Genomic DNA, 14,814 nt, shown 5'->3' on the forward strand with positions numbered 1-14,814 from the left:
GCCATCTGCAATGTAACATATGCAATAATGTGTATTTATAAGATGCATTGCACAGAAGCAGTTTGCTTAGTCTGCCTGGAGGAAGAGAAGGCCGCACACCTACCTGGTATAGTCAACTCAGCCGTGTCTAGCCCCGGCACACAGCAGCTCAGTCCCCTCAGGGCTGGAGGAGACGGCCGCTCCCCACTGCAGCCACCATGCCTGTGGGTCATGTCCTTATTTTACCTGAATGCTCTGTAGGAGACGTGCACTGCTCAGCACCATGCCATGGTGTTCTTCCTGACTTGTGCCGCTGACTCAGGGTCGGGTAGGAGGTGGGACAGCCTGTGTGGTGTCCCGGCCAAGCTTGACCCACGTGGCTGTGTCCCCCACAGTACGACGAGCATGTGATCAGCCCGAAGGAATTTGTACACCTGGCCGGGAAGTCTACGCTGAAGGACTGGAAGAGAGCCATCCGCATGAACGGCATCATGCTCAGGTGGGCGCTGGCACCAGGGTCAGCCTCCCTCGTGGAAGGGGCCCTGGCAACTCTTGCTTTCTTATGGGGTTTTGAGATTTTGAAGATGAGGCGTGTTTTAGATGTGGTAAGTGCTGACAACCTCCCGGGTGACTGCACCTGCTCACACCCGAAACACTAACCCATCTCCCACACCCCTGCCAACAGGGACACTATCAGACTTTTAGAATTGTTTTGTCAGTCATTTTAATATCCACCAATTCTTTACCTGAAGGCACTTGTGGCTATTTCACTGTTGTAAAATAGAGGGTTGGCCGGGCATGGTGGCTCACACCTGTAATCCCAACACTTTAGGAGGCTGAGGCAGGAGGATCACTTGATGCCAGGAGTTTGAGACCAGCCTGGGCAAAATAATGAGACCTCATCTCTACTAAAAATAAAAAAAATTATCTCGATTTGGTGGCATATGCCTGTGGTCCCAGCTACTCGAGAGGCTAAGGTAGAAGGATCACTTCAGCCTGGAAATCTGGGCTGCAGTGAGCTGTGATTGTGCCATTGCAATCCAGCTTGGGTTACAGAGTGAGACTGTCTCAAAAAGAAAAAACAAGAATAAAAGGGAAAAGAAAAGGGTCTGTTTTAGTTATGCATTCTGAAAATAAAAACAAGGTATAATCTGGTATTTGTGCATCAGATTTTGGCCTTTTATGTTATTCTTTATTTCTGTCCTTTCTATCACTTTTTTTTTTGAGACGGAGTCTTGCTCTGTTGCCCAGGCTGGAGTGCAGTGGCATGATCTTGGCTCACTGCAAACTCTGCTTCCTGGGTTCAGGCGATTCTCTTCCTCAGCCTCCCCAGTAGCTGGGTTTACAGGTGCCTGCCACCACGCCCAGCTAATTTTTGTATTTTTAGTAGAGACGGGATTTCGCCATATTTGCCAGGCTGGTCTCGAACACCTGACCTCAGGAGATCCACCTGCCTCAGCCTCCCACAGTGCTGGGATTGCAGGCATGAGCCGCCACGCCCAGCCTCCACTTTATCTGTGAATCATAAGCCGCAGTCTCGGTCTTTGTGGGCCTGGCCTCTGCCTTGCTTCCCAAGGAGGGCCCCTGCTTTGTGCTGGAGTCAGAGTTTGAGGCCTCACGAGTGACTGGCCCTGGGTCCTTCCCCATGGCTCAGGTCCTGTCCAGCTGAGCTGGCCTCTGATTTTTCTGGAACGTGGCTGGTGGCACAGCTGTGGGGACCACCGGCCAGGTAGGCAGGTCCTGAGCTGACCACAGAAGCATCAGCCTGTGTGTGCCTGAGGTCAGCGCTGCCCAAAGATTGAATGTGGCCGGAGCCTCTGACCCTTGTTTCATGGGTCGAGGCAGGCTCACTGGGACACACAGGACTGAGACCCTGGACCTCCGGAGAGGTGGAAGAGAGGGCCCTGGGAGGGCGGGTCTTGGCAGTTTGGGCCATGGGAAGCCTTCCTGGTAAAGATGAGGTGAGCGGCAGCCATGGCTGTTGGTGCTCTCCTGCGCCCTCATCACTCTCCCTTGCTGTCTCTGTGCCTTTAGAAGGAGGAAGGCTTCTCCTGGAAGTGGTTTCCCACCTTCCTCTGCTTCCGAATGAGTCATGCATGATGCAGGGGGGCCAGGCCAACCTTTGTTAGCTATGGGTCACTCCCTTAGGACTTGGGTAGTGGAACGTCCCAGAAAGGCCCAGCCCCACAGATTCTGATGGGCACCTCCAGGATACCCGCTGGCCAGCGCGCGCCTCCTTCCTGGGGACAGTGCCGTGGTGTGGGGCTGGGCCGGCTGCTTCCTCAGCAGCAGGGTCCTGCACGCCGAGCTTGCGCTGAGGGAAGCGGAGCCCACCCTCCTCTGTGGAGCTGCCAGCGCCTCGGCCAGGACTGGCCCACACAGGTGGATGGCCCAGGTCAGGGAGGGCGAGCAGGTGCCTTCGGCTCTGGGGCTGACCTGGACGCTCCGTGCCACCCCCTGCCGTAGGAAGATCATGGACTCCGGGGAGCTGGACTTCTACCAGCACGACAAGGTCTGCTCCAACACCTGCCGCAGCACGAAGATCGACCTCTCGGGAGCCCGCGTGTCCCTGAGCAGTCCCACGTCGGCCGAGTACATTCCCCTCACGCCCGCCGCAGCCGACGGTAGGTGCACGGGCTGCTCCTCCTGACCCCACCCTGGCCATGGCCACAGAGGGTGACGTGCCCCTGGGTGGCCTCCCTGGCCCCAGGCGTTGGCTCAGGCCAGGGCTGCTGGTCTCCTGCCTGCAGCCCTGCGTGTCTGGGATCAGCCTCCTCCTTCCTCACAGAGGAGAGCTGGCAGAATTGCTGCTTTCATTGACGAGGAAGATGGAAGCACTTTTCTTTCTAAGGCATTTTCATTGTAATATAATAACTCACACGCAGGGAAGGGTATAGCGAGTAACAGAGAGTGCCTGGGCGCCCACCGGCCCCCTCCCTCCCACCCCCATGGCCCAGCCCCAAATCTGGATCCGCTTTCCTCCTGACCTGGCGGTTTATGGAGCTGCGCCTGCTCCCCGGCCTTCCGTGCTGGGTGCTTTGCCTTCCGTGCTGGGTGCTTTGCCTTCCGTGCTGGGTGCTTTGCCTTCCGTGCTGGGTGCTTTGCTGCAGGTGTCCCCGCCACTTGGGTTTTTGGATGACGGTTTAGGTAATCTTCCATGTTGTCTGTAGCTGTAAATTGTGGAAAGGTTATTCCCTTTCTTTCCAGCTTTACGAATAGAGAAATTTTTCTTAAAACTAAAGTTAGGCCAGGCGCGGTGGCTCACGCCTGTGATCCCAGCACTTTGGGAGGCCGAGGCAGGCGGATTGCTTGAGGCCAGGATTTCGAGATCAGCCTGGCCAACGGGGTGAAACACAGTCTCTATTAAAAGTACAAAAGTTAGCTGGGTGCGGTGACACGTGCCTGTAGTCTCAGCTACTTGGGAGGCTGAGGCAGGAGAATCGTTTGAACCCAGGAGGCGGAGGTTGCAGTGAGCTGAGATCGCACCACTGCCCTCCAGCCTGGGCAGTAGCGAGGCCTCACCCTTCTCCTGGGCCCCCTTCCACGTCCTGCCGGGGCAGCCTGGCAGGTTCAGTGCTGAGTCCTGAGAAGCCCAGGACACTTGGGCTGCTGTGGTCGGAGGGGCCGGGTAGAGCCCAGCCTCCTGTCTGTCCTCCCCGGGGCCTCCACCATGTTAGTGTTGGCCCTGCCTGACCGCCTGCTAGGAAAGGGACTGGGCCTTCCACGCCCTGTAGTCAGTGCCGCACAGCTAGGCTGAGGCTCAGCTCTTCTGAAGATGATTTGGGTTCTTTAACCTGAAGTCTCTGAGAACCATTGACTTGGCCACTGTGCAGTTAGTAAAAGGTGGTGTATCAGCCCAAACTAGGAGAGACACTCACTCACACCCCAAATATTTCCGGATGTATAATATGAGTAATATTCACCACTGCCATGTCTTTGATGAATGTGAAAAGCCAGCATTACCAAAACGCTAAACTGCTTCCAGGTTCGTTTTTGTTTTTGTTTTTTGAGATGGAGTCTCACTCTGTTGCCCCAGCTGGAGTGCAGTGGCGCGATCTCGGCTCACTGCAACCTCCACCTTTCGGGTTCTAGCGATTCTCCTGCCTCAGCCTCCCAAGTGACTGGGATTACAGGCGCCGCCGCCACGCGCATCTAACTTTTTGTATTTTAGTAGAGACAGGGTTTCGCTGTGTTGCCCAGGCTGTTCTCGATCTCCTGACCTCGTGATCCACCTGCCTCAGCCTCCCAAAGTGCTGGAATTACAGGCGTGAGCCACTGCACCCAGCCCCGGGTTTTTTTTTTTTTTTTTTTTGAGACGGAGTCTCGCTCTGTCACCCGGGCTGGAGTGCAGTGGCCGGATTTCAGCTCACTGCAAGCTCTGCCTCCCGGGTTTGTGCCATTCTCCTACCTCAGCCTCCCGAGTAGCTGGGACTACAGGTGCCCGCCACCTCGCCCAGCTAGTTTTTTTTGTATTTTTTAGTAGAGACGGGGTTTCACCGTGTTAGCCAGGATGGTCTCGATCTCTTGACCTCGTGATCCGCCCGTCTCGGCCTCCCAAAGTGCTGGGATTACAGGCTTGAGCCACCGCGCCCGGCCCCGGGTTTGTTTTTTAAGCCAGATCTGCGTATAAAGTCTCCATCAGCAAAACCCAAAATGGCCAAATATGAACGACATGGCCAGTCGTGTTCTGTAGTCACTAGAGAGGGACCCACGGGAAGAACCAGGACAGTTTCTGTCTCTCAAAGCCATACTTGTTCTGGTGTAGAAAAATGGAAACATGATAGATACTGAGATTTATGATGACTTCAATGAAGCATCACTTGAAGAGGTGAGGTGAGGGCGAGCCCCACGGGCGACAGATGGAGCCGCAGAGCAGGATTCCAGACTCTCGTCAGTGGGAAAACAAGTCAAGCAGAAGGATCACCTGGTCTCCTGACGGTCAAGTCAAAAGTGCTTCTTGAGTAAAATCGTAAATGGACAAGCAGAGAAAATGTTGAGGATTTGCTGAAACTGGGTGACAGGTTTAAGGGATTTGTTTTTGTGTTCTTTCTCCTTTGTATGTTTGACGTCTGTGATTAAAAATAGCCGTAAGATACAAGGCAGGAAAACATTTTGGCTGTACTAGTGTGTATCCTGTGTTTGTCAGTTTTGTGAAAACAGATGGAGTGGTTCAGAAGGTGGTGTGAGGAGGGCGGACAGTGTGTGGGTGTGGGGGTGTGGGTGTGTGGGTGTGGTGTGTGGGGGTGTGGGGTGTGTGAGGTGTGTGGGGCGTGTGGGGTGTGTGGGGTTGGGACTGGTGTGGGGAGGGCGGACAGTGTGTGGGCTGGGACTGTGGTGTGAGGAGGGCAGACTGTGGGGTGTGTGGGGGTGTGGGTGTGTGGGGTGTGTGGGTGTGTGAGGTGTGTGGGGGTGTGGGGTGTGTGGGTGTGTGAGGTGTGTGGGAGTGTGGGGTGTGTGAGTGTGTGGGTGAGGTGTGTGGGGTGTGTGGGTGTGTGAGGTGTGTGGGGGTGTGGGGTGTGTGGGTGTGTGGGGCATGTGGGGTTGGGACTGGTGTGAGGAGGGCGGACAGTGTGTGGGCTGGGACTGTGGTGTGAGGAGGGCAGACTGTGGGGTGTGTGGGGGTGTGGGTGTGTGAGGTGTGTGGGGGTGTGGGGTGTGTGGGTGTGGGTGTGTGGGGTGTGTGGGGTTGGGACTGGTGTGAGGAGGGCGGACAGTGTGTGGGCTGGGACTATGGTGCTCTCAGCTCTCACCCGAGGTTTCCTTTTGGCTACAGTGAATGGATCTCCTGCGACCATCACCATAGAGACCTGTGAGGACCCTGGGGACTGGACCGCGGCCATCGGAGGTACGAGGTTCCTCCTTGTGGGCTGCTCACAAGCTCTGGCGGGGTGGTGGGGTCTCTGCCCGCCTCAGGCCACACAGGGGCTCCAGGAATCCAGGTGGGACCAGTGGGGTCTTTGTGGAGAAAGGTCTGGCTCCAGCAGCGTTATCTTGGGTGCTCTGAGGCTGAGCTCTGTGGCTGACCTGCTAGATTTCAGCACTGTGGATGTGTCTGGGCAGTGCAAGCCCAGCTCAGTGCCAGGCGCTGCCGGCTCTGGCATGGTGTCCTCGTGGCTGTGGTGGTGTCCTCGTGGCTGTGGTGGTGTCCTCGTGGCTGTGGTGGCTGCCCCGTGTAGCAGCGCTTTCCTTGCCCACTGAACCCACTCTTTCCCTCACAGATGACACATTTACCTTCTGGCGGGGGCTGAAGGACGCCGGCCTGCTGGACGAGGTCATCCAGGAGTTCCACCAGGAGCTGATGGAGACCATGAGAGGCCTGCAGCAGCGGGTCCAGGACCCTCCCCTGCAGCTTCGAGGTGAGGAGCTGCATCTTCCCTCTTGCCGGCTCCTCAGCCCAGGAGTGTCTGCAGGAGGTGAGGCCACTGGCCCTCCTGCCCCAGGCCCTTCTTTGCTGCTGGGTTGGAGGCTGAATCTAGGCTTGGGACCCTCGCTGTGCTGAGGCTGAACCTGGTGGGAGGATTGCCTTGGTGCATCTCAGTCTTCTCCCTCTGAACCGGACTCCTGGCTGGCCGGGTTCCTGAGGAGCAGCCCCAGAGTGGTGTTCCGGCTCTCTGGGAAGGGTCTGGGTTCCCACCGAGTGTCCGTGTTACCGTTGTTGTTCCGGCTGTCTAGGAAGGGCCCGGGTTCCCACCGAGTGTCCGCGTTACCGTTGTTGTTCTGGCTGTCTAGGAAGGGCCCGGGTTCCCACCGAGTGTCCGCGTTGCCTGTGGTGTTCCGGCTGTCTAGGAAGGGCCCGGGTTCCCACCGAGTGTCCGCGTTACCGTTGTTGTCCCGGCTGTCTAGGAAGGGCCCGGGTTCCCACCGAGTGTCCGCGTTGCCTGTGGTGTTCCGGCTGTCTAGGAAGGGCCCGGGTTCCCACCGAGTGTCCGCGTTACCGTTGTTGTCCCGGCTGTCTAGGAAGGGCCCGGGTTCCCACCGAGTGTCCGCGTTACCGTTGTTGTCCCGGCTGTCTAGGAAGGGCCCGGGTTCCCACCGAGTGTCCGCGTTACCGTTGTTGTCCCGGCTGTCTAGGAAGGGCCCGGGTTCCCACCGAGTGTCCGCGTTGCCGTTGTTGTCCCGGCTGTCTAGGAAGGGCCCGGGTTCCCACCGAGTGTCCGCGTTGCCGTTGTTGTCCCGGCTGTCTAGGAAGGGCCCGGGTTCCCACCGAGTGTCCGCGTTGCCGTTGTTGTCCCGGCTGTCTAGGAAGGGCCCGGGTTCCCACCGAGTGTCCGCGTTGCCGTTGTTGTCCCGGCTGTCTAGGAAGGGCCCGGGTTCCCACCGAGTGTCCGCGTTGCCGTTGTTGTCCCGGCTGTCTAGGAAGGGCCCGGGTTCCCACCGAGTGTCCGCGTTGCCGTTGTTGTCCCGGCTGTCTAGGAAGGGCCCGGGTTCCCACCGAGTGTCCGCGTTGCCGTTGTTGTCCCGGCTGTCTAGGAAGGGCCCGGGTTCCCACCGAGTGTCCGCGTTGCCGTTGTTGTTCCGGCTGTCTAGGAAGGGCCCGGGTTCCCACCGAGTGTCCGCGTTGCCGTTGTTGTTCCGGCTGTCTAGGAAGGGCCCGGGTTCCCACCGAGTGTCCGCGTTGCCGTTGTTGTTCCGGCTGTCTAGGAAGGGCCCGGGTTCCCACCGAGTGTCCGCGTTGCCGTTGTTGTTCCGGCTGTCTAGGAAGGGCCCGGGTTCCCACCGAGTGTCCGCGTTGCCCTTTCAGATGCTGTGCTCCTCAACAACATTGTGCAGAACTTCGGCATGCTAGACCTGGTGAAGAAGGTGCTGGCCAGCCACAAGTGCCAGATGGACCGCTCGCGGGAGCAGTATGCCCGGGACCTGGCAGGTACGCCGAGACCGCCCCGGCCCCCGGGCGGCAGGCTGAGGACCTGGGAGCCCACGGGTTCACCCCCTGGCTGTGCGTCCACATGCATTCCCTGGAGTCATAGCCACCACGGGGAGCTTCTGAGAAGGGTCTGAGACAGGCCCTGGGTCAGTGTGGGAGGGTCTGAGACAGGCCCTGCTCAGTGTGGGAGGGTTTGAGACAGTATTGCCACACTTGCACACAGGCCCTGGGTCAGTGCAGGGGGTTCTGAGACAGTCCCTGGGTCAGCGCGGGAGGGTCTGAGACGGCATTGCCACGTTTGCACACGGGCCCCGGGTCACTGCAGACCCTGGGTCAGCACAGGCTTGTATCTACCCCAAGGGCCATCTTGGGCCCCGTCTCCCACAGACCTCACCTTTGGTGAGTGGCCATGTGGTCATCTGGGTTTGTGGCATCAAGTGAGCAGACCTGGGTTGCCACTGACCCAGGAGCCACCCAGATGGTGTGGCGTGTCTGCCCCCGTCCCCCGTGTGATGCCGTCTGCCCCTCCCGGCAGCCCTGGAGCAGCAGTGTGATGAGCATCGCCGCCGAGCCAAGGAGCTGAAGCACAAGTCCCAGCACCTCAGCAACGTGCTCATGACGCTGACTCCGGTCTCCCTGCCACCGCCTGTGAAGCGGCCCCGGCTTGCACGTGCCACGTCGGGACCGGCCGCCATGGCCTCGCAGGTGCTAACCCAGTCTGCCCAGCTGGCGCTCGGCCCGGGCGTGCCCGTCCCCCAGCTGACCAGCGTGCCCCTTGGTAAAGTGGTGTCCACCCTGCCCTCCACCATCCTGGGCAAGGGTTCCCTTCAGGCACCCCCTGCCAGCTCCCCAGCCTCCCCACTGCTTGGGGGCTACACAGTCTTGGCCTCCTCCGGCTCCACCTACCCCAGCACAGTGGAGATCCACCCGGATGCGTCCAGCCTCACGGTCCTGAGCACGGCCGCCGTGCAGGACGGTAGCACGGTGTTCAAGGTGGTCAGCCCGCTGCAGCTGCTCACCTTGCCTGGCCTGGGCCCCACCCTGCAGAACGTGGCCCAGGCCTCGCCTGGCGCCAGCACAATTGTGACAGTGCCCACAGGGGCTGCCCCCGGGCCCGAGGAGCACACGGCCACCATTGAGGTGGCTGCCGTGGCAGAGGACCACGAGCGGAAGTAGCCGACGGGAGGTCGAGGCCCCTGGGACGGACGGGGCTGGCTGCCTCTCAGCTGCGGCAGCAGGGAACGGGCAGAGGCCGCAGGGCTGGCTCGGGCAGGTGTGTCACGTGGGCTGCAGAACCAAAGAGAGGAATCGCCAAAACAAATCACGAGAAGAGAGAAGGGGACAGAACAGCGAGAGCAACCTGGAAATCGGTCTTCAGGTCCCACGTTTCCCCCCCTTTTTTCTTGGGAAATATATTTTTCCATCTGTTGCTTATTAATACTGTTTACACATTGGGCCTTGATCAGGAGCCAGGTGGGCGGGGGCGGGGGGGAGCCTGGGTGCAGCCGAGGCAGAGGAAGCAGAGCCAGGGTGCCGAGCACGACCCTGCAGGTGCCGGACGCGGTGCAGCGGGTGGCGAGGTCCCGGTGTCTGCACCCAGCCAGGTCCCTGGGGATGCTACTAACACATGACTTGGGAGCTGAGCCCAAGTGTGAACCCTATGGATCCTATGGATTTGGTTTCTTCCCACAGTTTTCTGTAGGTTTAGTGTGGCTGGCACCCCGTTCTCCTCCTGTGTGGGAACATGCACCCGGAGCTTGGGGTGCAGATCCCGGTGGGTGCCCTCCTCCCCCACCCCCAGCCGGTGCTCAGGTGGCCCAGGGGCCGCACAGATGAGGCGTGGTCCAGGCATTGTTGCACATGTACTGAGGGTGTTTTTAAGTGAATTGCTTAGTAGGCTTCTAGGAAGAGTCGGATTTATAGCATTTTCAACCAAAATAATGCTGAGTGCCTAGGCTTCCCGAGTTAGCTCTGGGGGTGGCCCCTGAGCCCCTGTGAGTGCACCTGACCGGGTGCGGAGGTCCTGGGCAGCCTCTGCCTGAGCTGGCCCCTCCCAGGGATCTGAGATCCGTGAGGTGTGTCCCGAGGGCTTCAGTCCTGGGGCAGGGGCATAAACAGAACCAGTTGCTATGGAGGTGGAGGATTCACGTGGGGGCCCTTCGGCTTGGTCTGCTTGGCCACAGAACAGCCCCCGGCCCCCATGCAGCCCCTGGGCTGGCCCTCGGTGGTCTCTGTCCAAGGGAGAGCCTCTGGGTGTTTAGGAGGCTGCCCGGGTGGGCTGGTCAGGGCAGCTGCCAAAGGTGGAGCCCAGAGCCTGTCTGGAAGGGCTGTCCATGACTGTCCCCAGACCTGGCCTTGGACTCAAGGAAGACCAGGCTGAGGCCCCTCCAGGCCAGGGCCCTGGGGCAGACATCTCAGGGAGCAGCCAGCCCAGGGCTCCTGCCGTCTCCAGCAGGGTATGTCCCAGGAGGACCCTGAGGGCCAGAGGCCCCTGGATGCTCCTCCTGATTCTGTCGGCAGCTGAAGGCCCGTCTGAGGCCCCGCAGTGCGAGGGTCCCGTGTCCCACTTCACTGCTCCGAAGGAAACTGGCTGGCTGTCCGTCCAGCGAGCGGCCCAGACCCCACCTCTGTGCCGTTGTCACCAGGGCCCTGTCCTGGCTGCCCCCACCCATGTCAAGCTACTGAGGCTGTGTCTTGTTTGTTTTCTCTGTTACGTTTTTGGTTTGCTGTTGTCACAGTCAGCTGGTTTCGGCGTGATGTTGACCTTTTGATGTACATATTCCGTTTTAAACTCATTTCCACTCCAGTTGAGTTCTGCAGCGTGCAGCGGTATGACCTTACGGGGTTCAGGAGGGCCCCGTAGCCCCCACCCCACCAGCTCAGAACCTGTCGCTAATACAGCTGCCTGTGACCCTGGGACCCGCAACCTTCCAGCTGCTTCCCTTTGTCAAAGTCATGAGTGGGTCTGCCTTGGCAGCCCTCGCTGAACAGAACTTCCATTGGTTTGTGGGTTCATTTCCTTTCTTTTTAAGAACAAGGTTGGGACCTTTTCTGCTCCTGCCCTTCAGCTATTGAGGCATTGGGAGAGGAAGTTAATTTCAGAGCCATACAAAAATAAGCCACAACCAGCTTCAGAATTAATTCCCAATCCCCCATTCCAGCAGGGCTGGGAGCCCATTCCCAGTGCTTCCCAAGGCCCTCGGGGACGTCTGCCGCCAACCCAGCTGCTTCTGGCAGGGGTTCCAAGCCCCAGCATGGGGAAGGGCCCTGGAGAAGCCCCCATCCGCACGGGAACCACACTGCAGTGGGCCGGGCAGGTCGTCAGCACTGCCCCCGGCTCCTCCAGGTCCTGCTGGCTCCTCCGGGGCAGGGTTCCCTGGACCTCCCAGTTCTGCACTTGGGGCCAGCCAGTCCTCAGAGAGGAAGACCTTCTCAACCACATACAGAACACAGGTTTTCATGGCTGCCTTTGGTTTGGTTTTCTGAGAAGATAGGATTGGACTGGATTTTGCAGAGGGCGAGAACTTCTCTGTGCCTGCTCAGAGGCGCCCTGGGGAAGGGCCGTGTTTGAGTTTTGCTTTGTATGTTGTTTTGCAAGTATCTGCCTGGTACTTTGATTTAAAATAAAAACAATTTTCATAGTTTGAGTGTCTATCTCTTGGAATGAAGTGTGGAGAGAAATCAAGTCTATAAACATGCCCAATGCAAACAGCGCCGGCTGCCACCCCCACCCCGGGCCACTCACACCCACATGCTTAGTCCTTCCAAGTAGCCTGGGGGCTTCAGGACCCTTCCAGGGTGTCCCGAGGTCAAAGCTGATTTCATCACAGCAGGTGCTCTGTGCCCTTCTCCGTCTCCCCCCAGCACCCGTCGGAGTTGTCAACAGGCCTGTTGAGAGGATCATGGCTGTTTTAGTCATTAGTGCTACTGCAACCAAATACCACAGGCTTGGGGGGCTTGCAAGCAACAGAGATTCATTTCTGCAGTTCTGCACACTGGCAAGTCCGAGATCAAGAGCATCAGCCAATTCGGTGCCTGGTGAGGGTTTTGAGGGTGTCCTGCAAGTCGCTGGAGGACGATAGTAAGAACAGCCTTGGCGTCGGAGGCACCACACCCACGGGCAAGGAGAGGTCACAGCGGCACAGGGGCCTGCACCCACCAGTCAGGAGCTCAACAGACTCACCCCCAGGGGAGCACTTGCTCCCCTCTCCCAGGGCTCAGTCCCAGAGCCGCCTTGTCACCAATGCTGTTCCCCTCCCTGCTGCCATTGTCCACCCAGGGCCATAGGAACCTGCACACCAGCCACAGGCCGGCCTCCCAGACTCACGGCCAAGCAAGAGGCAGACACAGAAGTCCACACTGTGTGGTTCCACTTAGGAAAGTTGGACACTTCCCTCAAGGCAGAATGGCGTCGAAAGCCGGGTCACTGGGTGCCATCTGGGGTGGTGGCTGGAGGGGCACAGGGTGCTGGTTGCAAGAGTCCACTCTGAAACCTTCCCCTCTGCCATGGCTGCTCTCCCACGCCTGTGCCCTGCTGCAGCCCAGAGCTGACAAATGCACAGGCATGTCCTTCCAGCAGACATTGGCACGGGACCACCCTCCCCACAGGCCATCTGCCAGCTCCTCAGATTCCATGCGTACGAGACAGAGCTCCTGCTCCATATTCCCTCCCATGCTCAGTCCCCATCATACCCCATGGGGGAGGGGAGCACCAACACCTGCCCACTGGCTCAGCCCACCTTCCTGCAACCTCACATCCACGATGCATTCCCTTCTTGTGAGGCCAGGCCCCCTCCATCTCTCTCGGGTCGATAGAACTACCTGACTCCCACCTCTGGCCCTTCCTACCCTCCTGCTACCCATTCTCTACGCTGTGACCCTTCCCGTTTGCTCACATGGCCCAATCACCCCCATCATCCCCTCTGGCCCTGAAGAGAGCTATACCCCTCAGTATCCCACCATGATACCTCCTGCTCCTGATACTTCATGGGGTTTCAGAGGCCACAAGATGCAGACCTACAAGGGGTCATGTCTTGTACCCACTGAGTGTCCCTGGTGGCCGACTGCAGCACTGGCCACTCCTCAGCTGAGGACACAGGAGTGGGGAATGGGCTGTGGCCTGTCCAGCCCTGTCCAGCCCAGGGCACTCCAGAGGGCAGAGTCCCCACAGAGGGTGGAGTGCTTTGTGACATGCCACTGTGTGGATGGGCCACAGTGTACCGTTCAGCTGCTGAGGGACATCTTGGTTGATTCCCAAGTTTTGGCAATTTTGAGTAAAGCTGCTGTTAAAAACCCTCATGCAAGTTTTTGTGTGGACATAAGCGTTTAACTGGTTTGGGTAAATACCAAGGGGCGAAACTTCTAGATTGTGTGGTAAGAATGTATTTAGTTTTGTAAGAACTGCTAGATTGTGTGGTAAGAATGTATTTAGTTTTGTAAGAACTGCTAGGTTGTGTGGTAAGAACGCATTTAGTTTTGTAAGAACTGCTAGTTGTGTGGTAAGAATGTATTTAGTTTTGTAAGAACTGCTAGGTTGTGTGGTAAGAACGCATTTAGTTTTGTAAGAACTGCTAGTTGTGTGGTAAGAATGTATTTAGTTTTGTAAGAACTGCTAGGTTGTGTGGTAAGAATGTATTTAGTTTTGTAAGAAACTACTAAAGTGTCTTCTGCCAGTGGAGGCACCACCTCACACTCCCGCCAGCAATGAATGAGAGTTCCTGTTGCTCCACGTCCTCACCAGGATTTGGCATCGTCAGTGTTTTGGGTTTGGGACATTCTTTATTTTTATTTTTATTTTTTCAAGATGGAGTCTCACTCTGTCACCTAGGCTGGAATGCAGTGGCAGCATTTCGGCTCACTGCAACCTCCGACGCCCGGGTTTAAGTGATTCTCCTGCCTCATCCTCCCGAGTAGCTGAGATTACAGGTGTGCGCCACCATGCCTGACTAATTTTTGTATTTTTAGTAGAGATGGGGTTTCGCCATGTTGGCCAGACTGGTCTCGAACTTCTGACCTCAGGTGATCCCCCTGCCTCGGCCTCCCAAAGTGCTGGGATTACAGGTGTAAGCCACTGTGCCTGGCCGAGAGCCAATCTTCCATCCCACCCCAGACTCCTGAGTGTGACTCTATTTCTGGACTCTCTGTTCTGCCCTGGACCTGCGCATCCACACCGGGTTCAGTGACTTTGCAGTGTGGTGTGTGTTTAGTAAGTCGTGCCAGCACCTGCTGTGACTCCTTTTTAGTCATCATCCTGGTTTGGGCATCAGGACACGCTTGTAATCCTGGCACTCAAGGAGGCCAAGGTGGGTGGTTTGCTTGAGCCCAGGAGTTCAACAGCAGCCTGGGCAGCATTGAGAAACCCCATCTCTGAAAAACATAGAAAAAACTCCAAAATAGCTAACTGTGGTGGTGTGCACCTGTAGTCCCAACTGCTCAGGAGGCTGAGGTGGGAAGACTGCTTGAGTCAGACAGAGGTCGAGGCTGCAGTGAACTGTGATGGCATCACTGCACTCACGCCCAGGCGATGGACTGAGACCCGGTCTCAAAAAAAAAAAAAAAAAAAAAAACCAAAGTCCTGCCCAGCGTTGCTTGGTGATGTAATAATGCTTTTCCAAATGAACGTGAAAGTCAGCGTGTCCACCGTGAGACTGCAGGTTAATTTAGGAAGAACTCACATCTTTGTGTGATGTGAAGCCTCCCCATGCAGGAACACGGCGTTCCGCACAAGTTCTCGCAGCGTTGTGTGCACGCGGAGCCCGCTCGGCCCCTGGGGCTGCTGTCGTCGGCGGTCCCGCCCTCTCCGAGGAGCTCGAACGTGATTGGTCCGCGGAGAGGCTCCCTGGTGGTTGGCGGTCCCGCCCTCTCCGAGGAGCTCGAACGTGATTGGTCCGCGGAGAGGCTCCCTGGTGGTTGACGGCGCACCCAGCCGACCTCCCGAGGTAGCTGTGAGCCCCCAGCCCGGCCCTCCCCAC

The 14,814-nt window shown here is 57.9% G+C and overlaps 1 protein-coding gene and 1 long non-coding RNA gene across 9 annotated transcripts in view; one reads left to right on the forward strand and one right to left on the reverse strand.

Moving 5' to 3' along the window:
- Positions 1–11,485, forward strand: part of LOC105470482 (glucocorticoid modulatory element binding protein 2) — a 33,786-nt gene extending 22,301 nt beyond the window's left edge. For 6 of the 8 annotated variants that reach the window (XM_071079038.1, XM_071079039.1, XM_024789338.2 and 3 more), the window contains 6 exons: positions 375–478; positions 2,446–2,603; positions 5,753–5,824; positions 6,198–6,392; positions 7,721–7,843; positions 8,379–11,485. In XM_071079038.1, the coding sequence (XP_070935139.1) occupies positions 375–478; positions 2,446–2,603; positions 5,753–5,824; positions 6,198–6,392; positions 7,721–7,843; positions 8,379–9,019 (1,293 nt within the window). In that variant the 3' untranslated portion in view covers positions 9,020–11,485. The remainder of the gene's footprint in view (positions 1–374; positions 479–2,445; positions 2,604–5,752; positions 5,825–6,197; positions 6,393–7,720; positions 7,844–8,378) is intronic. The other 2 variants (XM_071079040.1, XM_071079043.1) reach the window with 1 other exon arrangement.
- Positions 11,486–11,592: 107 nt separating this feature from the next.
- LOC105470481 (uncharacterized) lies at positions 11,593–12,975 on the reverse strand. The gene is made up of 3 exons (XR_011613143.1): positions 12,811–12,975; positions 12,171–12,292; positions 11,593–11,731 (listed from the first exon to the last, which is right to left on the reverse strand). It is a non-coding gene; the product is annotated as an uncharacterized lncRNA (long non-coding RNA).
- Between the last annotated feature and the right edge of the window lie 1,839 nt (positions 12,976–14,814).

The sequence above is a fragment of the Macaca nemestrina genome, chromosome 15, assembly GCF_043159975.1.
Source record: "Macaca nemestrina isolate mMacNem1 chromosome 15, mMacNem.hap1, whole genome shotgun sequence".
Lineage (NCBI taxonomy): Eukaryota > Metazoa > Chordata > Mammalia > Primates > Cercopithecidae > Macaca > Macaca nemestrina.